At 38.9% G+C, this 9,516-nt stretch overlaps 1 protein-coding gene across 1 annotated transcript in view; it reads right to left on the bottom strand.

Moving 5' to 3' along the window:
• ERICH3 (glutamate rich 3) overlaps positions 1 to 9,516 on the bottom strand; it is a 140,210-nt gene that overhangs the window by 2,841 nt on the left and 127,853 nt on the right. The window contains exons 13-14 of the mRNA XM_006146088.3: positions 5,671 to 5,796; positions 7 to 1,218 (exon numbers count right to left, since the gene is read on the bottom strand). Coding sequence (XP_006146150.1) covers positions 7 to 1,218; positions 5,671 to 5,796 — 1,338 coding nt within the window. The remainder of the gene's footprint in view (positions 1 to 6; positions 1,219 to 5,670; positions 5,797 to 9,516) is intronic.

Below are 9,516 nucleotides of genomic sequence, written 5' to 3' on the forward strand. Positions count from 1 at the left end.
GTCCGCCCGACGGCTCAGACCCGCGGGCTGCTTCACACGGGGCGGTCGCGCGCTCTGGGGGCGCCTCCTCCAGCAGGCCTGCGTCTTCAGGCGACTCGGGAGCCTGCGCCGCGGCCTCTACGCCGCCGGCAGCGGATTCCGTCTGGTTCTGAGAGGCTCTCCTCTCCTCAGATCTGGCGGCCTGCGCGGCCTCCCCCTCCTCCCCGTCAGGTTTCTGCTCTTCTAAAGCGTCCTCATCCTTAAGTTCCTTCGCCCTTGCCACCTCGTCGTCTCTCTCAGATGCCGTCTCCCCGGCAGGTGTTTTTGGCCTCTCAGCTTTCTTCGTCTCTCCTGCTACATCCGACTCCTCGGGTAAAATTTCTTTTCTGTCATCGTCCCTATTATTAATAGATTCCGCTTCAGCCAGGACTCCCTCCCTTTCTGCTGCTTCTTTACAAAGTTCTTCGGGGCCTCCAGCTGCGCGGCTCAGGGGCGCTTCTGTTCCCAGCGCTCCCTCAGGGCCTTTGCCTGGGTCCTCTGACCCAAGCACTGTCCTTTCACAACCATCCTCTTCCCCGGATGCGGGCTCCTCCATGGGGCCCCTGTCCCGCTGGTCTATGGCTGCTTGCTCCTCACTCTCCTCCACACCTGGCTTTCCAGGCCCGGCCTGCCCCACTGCAGCCTCTCTCCCAGCCTTTCCTGTCTCTGACATCGCTGCCTCTGTCAGGACTGCTGCCTCCGGTGCGCCCATGGCCTTTGGGGAGCCCTGCTCCCCTTCAGGAGCTTCCTGGTCTGTCTGGAGCACTGACTGCACCAAAGCCTGCTGTTCCGGAGCCTCAGCTCCAGGAGGCTTATTTTCAGGATCCACAGACTCTTCTGCTGCTGCTTCTCCTGTGGGGCTTACCTCCTCTCTAGCCAGCCCTCCATCCCCTTCTGCTTCTGCCTCTGCCCCACTTGCTGTGTCCAGAGGGAGCTCTCCTGTCTCTGTAAACTGTTCTGCTAACGCTGGTTGCTCTGCTGTGGGCTTCCAATCCCCAAGGAGGAGCTCTTTAGCCCCCGCTTCCCCCAAACCTGCTGCCTCCCCTTTTTCCTCTATTGTATCAGCATCCTCCTGCTGGGGAGCTGCTTCTTCCCCCATGGCCTCCTTCTCCAGCATACATGCCTCTTGTGCAACTTGCCAGGATTGTTTGTCTGAGCTGAGCGTTGAGGTTTCTTCCACCATTAAATTCTCATTTGGTGCTATGAAAATAAGGTTAGATAACAAGGTTACTTTAATCCACTTTGAAAAGGGAAGAGATATATATAATCTTACAGAATATGTATTTATAATATAGATGATATGTATGCATTATATCAAGGGGTCATTAATATTACATATAAAACATTTCCTCAGTTGGTTCTGTGATACCTTGGATCAGCTATACTATTCAACATGTTTTAGCAATTGCTTTTTATTAGGAAAAGAACGAGTCTTTCTGTCCAACCGGTTGCATGGTGGTTAACGCAGCTGGATTGCGCATGGCCTACTGCATGGTTCAAGTCCTGAACTCTACAGCCTCAAAAACACATTCAGCACATGTGCCAACATGCCCAAAATCTCGACAGGAGGGAAAAACAAGAGGAGAAGGGATTGTGACATGGCCATTTCCCATGCAGAGGGCTTCCTCATTTTCTGTCTCTTGCTTTCTCTCTCTTTCTCTCTCTCTGGTGGGTTGTACATGCCCTCTGGCAAAATTTAAAAAGAAAGAACGAAAAAGAAATAATTCCAAACTTTTTAGAGAGATTTTTGCTAGAGTGTGTGTGGTCAACAGAGAGACAGAAAGCAAGAAATTTGCCCCCCCCCCCCATAGACACACACACACACACACACACACACACATGGAGGATGGCTACTCTGCACCTGCAATTCCTTCTCCTCCATTCCCTTCTCTGGATCTTGGGCACCAAGGTACATGCACCTGGCATGAGTTTAGGTTGCTAGGTCCCAGACTCAAACCGTAGTCAACTACGTGGGAGTCTAGCTACATAACCAATACACCATCTGCTGGTCTTGCTTCCAAGTGTTTTAAGACACACTGAGGGACCAGCAGGGGGCATAGGACTTAGATTGCTGACTCTCACATAGTCAACCCTGGATCAAGACCCAGACCTGGCAGTTTAAAATTTGCACTGGGTGCATGTACATGCATGCCCAAGATACTAAGAGGGGAATGGAGAAGGGATTGCAGTATGGCCTTCCCCTTGGGGGTGATTTCTCATTTTCTGCTTCTGTCTCCCTGGCAAGTGCCCACATCCTATAGCAAAAATCTCTCCCTTTAAAAAAAAAAAAAAAAAAAAGATACATTGACATTCACTGACATTAAAGGAAAGTTGAACATCAAAAATGTTGAAAATAGGGAAAAAAATCAAAAAGCCCAAAACAACATCAGAAATTCCTTCATGTCCTTATGCCTTGGAGTCCCTCAGTAAATTCTATTTCTTACATATACTTGGTATTTTATTTTTAAATATTAAAACATGTAGGAAAACTATGCAATAAGGAAAATAGTAAGTATTTAATCTTCTTAGAAATCATTATTCCCTATGGCAACTAGTATGTCTGACTTCTGCTATTGTTTTGGTACACGTATATACTTTTAGCAACACAATCATATTACAATATGGCATGAGTATTATATCATACATTATCCTATATTATAAGCTAGTATATCTAGATTTAGCCATCAAAAAACTTTGTAGTTCAAGGTAAGACTTTTTACTAAAGATATCAATTTGTAATACAGGTCAGGGTACTTTCTCATCTCTGTTTAGAAACTGATTTGCCTTTGGGAAAATGGGATCAGAGAGCAAGACAGAACTTTGTAGTTTAGGATAATTTTCATCATAAATAAATTGAAGTATTTCATAAATTGTCACCCATAATTCCCTGGCAAGTTTGGGGATACTAGACACCAGACTTCAATAAATATAGGTTTGGTATTTTTTAAAGCTTTGAATGGATTTATTTTATTTAACAAAGACTTTTAAAAATAATTCATTCATAGTAAAGGAAGAGGGGCAGCAGGTGTTGGTGATTAAGTTGCTGGACTTCCGCGTGACCAACTGTGTTTGGAGTCCTGGACCTGGTGGCCTGCTTTTTCATTTTCCCTTTCTCTCTCTCTGTCTTTCTCTGGTCAAATTTAAAAACAATAATGATAAATAAAATTAAATATTTTGTTAAAAAATAAGTGAAGAAAAGTATGCCATACTAAATATCCAAAGCATTTAAAATTTCCTACTGCAGTACAATAGAGATAAAGGAGCTTCAAAATGGTCATCTTAATCATTTCTATCAATCTAATCTTATTTTTCATTTATAAAAGACACTGGACTAGATGCTACTAAATAAGTTATTTTACCAAGTGCCAGTCTCTAAATTATGTAAACTTAAAAAGTAGGCAAATGTGTTTTTTCACTTTTTTTCTTTTTATTTTCTTGCCTGTTTTGCTAGCTATTTTACCCGATAACATCATCAAGATTCTACCAGAAATACAAAACTCTAATCTTAACTTTCTTCTCTATGCTTTCATCCCATCCAGGACTGTCTTACCACTGCATTGCTTTTCCTGTCACAAAATATGGCTATCCTTTGTTGCATTCCTTCAGTCTCTTGCCAACTGCTATAATAAATCATTTTGAGGTAAGGCACTAATAGTTGATATTACATTTCCCTTTAAATATGTATTTGGAAGGTAACTTTGATGTCTTCTTTCAAGGCAGTAAAATAAAAATTGTAGATTTATCACTGGGGCTAAGGTTGACTTTTATAGGTGATTCTCTGTATTTCCCAGCAGTTATTTCCTAAATTGTACCTAAAAGCTTCCAAAAAGGAGATGTACAACCCCGTGTTTGCTCAGAGATATGTAGTCACCTCACCCAGGAGAATATGGTCCATTTTACTTAATTACAGATTATTCCTGGATCTGAAAATTAAATTGAACCAATGCGAAAGAGCAATGTGTATCAGTCTCTTTGACAGTATACCTGTTGCTGGTCACATTCCTGCATGAAAGTATATTTAAAAATCAGTTGTGAAAAACATTTAATGAAGTTGTTTGTTTTTCTAAGCTCTATATTTATGGGTTAATTAAAGAACATTCAGGAAAACAGAGGACTAAAATTGCCTAGCCACCATGTAATAATATATTATGCCGAAATTCTAGGAAAGTGCTAATGGCATCCTGCTGGGCTAGGATATGAACCCACTCACAGTACAGGGGAGTTGGACATGACATTCATGAAGCAAGGGGAAAAGATTAATAAAAGTCTTTCTAAGAAATATCAGTACAAAATATGGCATTTTTTAAAAGGTAACCTCATGGGCTTAGTGGAATGACCTTATACTTGGGAGTCAGATAGACCTGGGTAAGAATGCCAGCTCTGCCACTTACTAACAGTATAAACTAGAGCCATTACACTTCTCTAAACCTTCATTTTCTTAATCTTAAAAATGGGAAAACACTTGACCCACGGAACCTTCGTGATAGTAAATGAGAAAGTTTACAGAAACTGGCATACAGAAAGCCCTAATAAATCTTCCTTCCAGATTCTCCTCCTACTCAGGATTTATTACATTTTCTTGCCTAGATTAGATTTGATCAATATTAACTACCCTACCATGTCTACGTTGGAGAATGAATGGGGAGGTACACGAGAGTTTCCTTAGTTGAATGCCACTATCAAAGACATGAGTTCTCAAAGCTCAGGGTCCCTCTCTTATAATTCAGTCCACTGCGAATTCAAGTGTCATCTGCTCTCTTCATGTTGTCCAGGGAGAACTGGAGCTCACGCATCAGAACCAGCATGAATGCAGGTACACTTAATATTGCCATTTGCCATGAGTAGTAAAGTCCTTTTATTCTAACCTAACATCTGTGTTCTGCCAGCATCCAAGAAACAGTGGCTGACTAAGTTGTTTGCTTGCAAGTCTGGTAAAATTTCAAATGCGTCAGACTCCTTGATGACTATCATTAATAATTGGAGGTGGACTATTGTGATCAAGTGATGAGTAAAATAAATACTACCCATGCACATACATACATTCAAATCGGGACATTTTTAAAAGGTCATTTACTAAATATGTGAAAGCCTGAGTGTAAGGACTTAGGAAGTTTGACCAGATAGGTGTGAGTCATGGTCTACTGGATCATGCTAACAGGCCCTCTTGCAGATGGAATTCTCATCACCAAGAACTAGGACATATGCTGAGGGAAATGAATTATTTCCTAATTAAAAAAAAATTGTTCAACTGAATCATTGTAAACTGTGAATTGGCTTTTAATTCTTTCAATTGGGTTGGTTAAGACAAATTCACCTAATGGCCAATTGCCCAATGGTCAACTAATTGGGCAATCTATGAAGCAAGACTAATCCAAAAATCCCAGCCAGTATATTACAAAGTCCTTTTTTTCCCCAATCTTAGGTACCAATGCAGTTAAAAAAGAATAATAACATTTATATCTAACATCAGTTACATTGGTTTCGAAACCCTTACTAAGATCTTGAAACCACTTGCCACCCTCCCATTCATTAGTTGGAAAGATGAGAAAAAAGGTAGCATGGGAAATAAGGATAGGAAGATGAAAGATGGAAACAGGCATCTTTTGCAGAGGACTTCTGAAGGTCTCCTCCTAGGTAATAATGTGCTCTTACCTCCAGGTGTGTCAATCTCTGGTTTCTTCAAGAGCTCCCCCCCTTCCTCGGCACCGCTCACATCAGACTTGGCATCATAATAGCAGTGGCGGTCTGATGATGAGGCTTCAGTTACTATCCGTCCAACTGATTGGAAATCAGGACATATCAAAAGGTATTAAAAAACAGGTCATGGAACATTGCTACTTCACATCGTTTTAGCAAGTGGGGTCAATTTAAAAGCATTTACATTAAAATGTGACCTTGTTTTTAAAATCTGTTAAGATTAAACGGCTCCCAAGCTATGATTTCAAAAAGAAAATGAACACACAGAAAAGATCATGAAGTCAAAAAAATCCATGCAAAGGAACACATGCATTAAGAAAAAGACAACAGTCAGAAGCAATGACAAATTTGCCAAATGCACATGCAATGAAAAGATTAAAAAAGCAGGTTAGCTGCTTTTTCCTCTCTACAAATGTGTGTTATAGCTTTTATGACACAAATCATCACTGCTCTTTTAAATTGCTAAAACTACCAGAGCTGACTAAACTATGAGCATTTTATCCATTAGATTTTAGTGATTTGACCCCAACACTCCCTCCACATGGACAGAAGCAAAAAAGCTATTACGTAATTCCTATAAATTTGACAGTAAATGCTATTGTAAAAATTGCTGTTATCTGTAGCTGATTACTAATATGGACTTGAGGATCATTGAGACTTAAGTTCAAGGCCCAGAATCCTCTAATTGTATCACTTTGGGCAAGTTCTTTACCCTAATCATAAGCCTCAGTTTACCCACAGGTCAAAAAGAAATAGCTAAATGGTTATTTGAAGGGTTAAATAAAGAAATATATGTAGAACATGCTTATCTTCCATTTATTAGCAAATGCCTACACACTTAATAAATAATAGCATGATCATGAATGTTTGTAAGTATCATCGCCCAATGTGGTAAGACACTAGAAAAGCCGTGAAGTCAATTTACTCTGTGTTTAGCTTCTGACAATTCCTTGTTGACATGACTTGCTTATCATCTGCCAACCCAGGTCTCCAAAATCCCTGGCATGTACCATTCCAGCATCATCTGGTTAGCAAAAGTTCACTCAAGTAACACTAAACCTACATCTACCTTCCAAGGTAAGAGCATAATCTCATAGAAACTAGCTTTCTTTTGTTCTTTCCTCCTTCCTTCCTCCTTTCCTTCCCTCCTGTATATTTGTCCTCCTCTGATATTCTAATACAGCTGATCTAAAAACTTTGAGAAAAACAGAATTAGCATATAGTCTCTTGTTTAGTTTAAAGAGAATTACTAAGGGATAATTGATGATCTCCTTCTATGTTAGAAATAGTGAAATATCTACCTCAAATGGGTTTAAGGAGAAAATGGTACCTTAATTATATTAGTTTTAAGAGGACAAAAAGGGAAGTGAAAAGAGAAGTATCATAAAAGTTAAACCTGTTTTTGTTTTTTAATATCAGACATTTCTTCATTTATCTAATATAACAAATAAATAAAGGTTTTTATTTTTACAATAATATGGAAATGACATCAACTCATAGCAATCATGTAATAGTTGATTTGTTATCAAGGCCATCTTTATCTTAGAAACTTTACAAACATAGTACATATAAGTTATATATCATCTTATCCACTATAATATTAGTACTGTGTATTAGGGAGTTTAAATAAGCAATGTTTTAGGTCTTTGCACATGGGTTTGTTTTACTGACTGAGTAATAGAAATTGCAAGGATGGTAGGGCAAGGGGTTAGGAGGAAGTCTGACTTAGTGCTAATATGACATCTAGGTTTTTCCCAAGTAGTCCATAGGCTATAAAGAAATATGGTTTACAATAATTTAATAATAAACAATAATTAAACAAATAGCCACTATTGAACCAAAAGATTATTCTAAGAAGCATAATCTGAAAATTACAACTCACTCAGAATTGATAGTGAAGCTTGAAGTCCCTCTGTCTCACGACTGTAATCACCACTTGCCCACGTCTGCTGGCTTGCCCTGGAGGTGTAGGCTTTGGAAGTAGATGACAGCCTGTGTAGTTATGTGTTGCCTATTTCAGGTTCAGCGAGAATGGGACCCTGGCCTAAGTATGAAGGACTTATTAGGTGTGAGAGCAGGAAAAGTCTCACTTGCTCATTTTTCTCAGATGTTCTTCTGAAACTAAAACTTCAAAGCAAGAACTTGGCCGATGTGTCACCTCCACTGTTTTCCACCCCTAGTAAGAGGATGATGCACACTGAGACTCCTGTGTCAGCAAGGTGAGCCATCACTTTATGTCCTCTATTTAGCCCTTCATCCCTTAAGACTCCTGTCCTTTACCTCTCTACAAAAGTGACCCCTAAAGGCAAAGGTAATTGTCAGTTCTCACAGCATTAGGAGTGAAATGAAGTAGTCTAAAACTAAGAGAATTTTTTCTTAGAAAAGCACATTTTTTCCCATTCAAATTATAATAGAATAATTTAAGAAATCTTTAAACAATATAAAAAGTTTCTTGTATTATGTTAGCATTTTTATTGTGAAAACAAGTATATTTTTAAATAATATTAGGTCTTTGGGAAAGTCATAACGTATTTTTCTGTTATTCTATACAAGAACACATCATGACTTCCCTAAATATGAAAATAGCATATATGGGGACCAGCAGATGGTGTAATGGTTACATCGCTGGACTCCTACATAGTCAACTGTGGTTCAAGTCTTGGATCCAGCGGCTTAAAACTCACACAGGGCAAATGTACATGAGTGCCCAAGATCCCAAGAGGAGAATGGAGGAGAAGGGATTGCAGCATGGCCATGTCCCACTGCAGGGTGATTTCTCACTTTCTGTCTGTCTCTTTGGTGAGCACACAGGCTCTGTAGCAAAAAATCTCTCTTAAAAAAAAATAGCACATATGTATTATCTAAAGCCTGAAAAGATAAAGTACAAAAAAGAGAACAATAATTACTCATAATTTCATCACTCAGAACTACTAGTTAACATTTTGGTACATTTCTAATTATTTTTACTGTAGATAGCATTTCATATCCCACAGCATTCATTTAACAATATACTGTGATCATTTCCCCATATCATTAAATAAAAGATTCTTCAGTAACATAAAGAATGTTATAAAGTCTTGCTAGAATTTGATTAACCAATACCTATTATTGGATATTAAGTTATTTTTCATTCTTTTGTGATTATAAAGCTATTTTAAATACCACTTACAATCATTTTTATCCAGATTGCTGACTATTCCCTTAGGATAAATTCCTGGAAATGGAATTTCTGGGTCAATATGCATAAACTTTTTAGAAGCTTTTGATATATGATTTTAAATGTTCTTCAAAAAGAAGGTATAAATGAATAATTTTATCTTTAATATTTGAAAGGCCTATATCCCCAAACTATTGTCACAATTTCTACCAGTACTTTCTGTATTTGATAATTTAGTAATTGAAAAGTGGTAGCAAGGAAAGAACTTTAGGCAAGCTTTTTTTTTATGAATTTCTTTTTCTGCTATATATTTTACATCTTCTGTTAATGGTTTTTGCCTTTTTCTTATTGTCATGTAAGCATTTTTCAGATATTGTAAGTACCAATCCTTCATCATGCATATGATGCAATTTTTTTCTCTAGAGTATTTTTTTTCCCCCAAATCGCAAAGTATTATCTTCCTCCAGGAGCTAGAGGAAGAAGGAATACGGGGCTTCAAACTCAGCACAAACATAATTCTATGTATTACTTTTCTACGGGAGCAGAAACTTGGAGTCTTGATCAGACTTTTGCTCTTGGTATTGTCATGTTCTTTGTTAGGGAAGAGCCCCTTTTACTAGTAGAGCAGGGAAAATCCCCTCCAC

Source organism: Tupaia chinensis, unplaced genomic scaffold (genome assembly GCF_000334495.1).
Source record: "Tupaia chinensis unplaced genomic scaffold, TupChi_1.0 Scaffold000164_1, whole genome shotgun sequence".
NCBI lineage: Eukaryota > Metazoa > Chordata > Mammalia > Scandentia > Tupaiidae > Tupaia > Tupaia belangeri.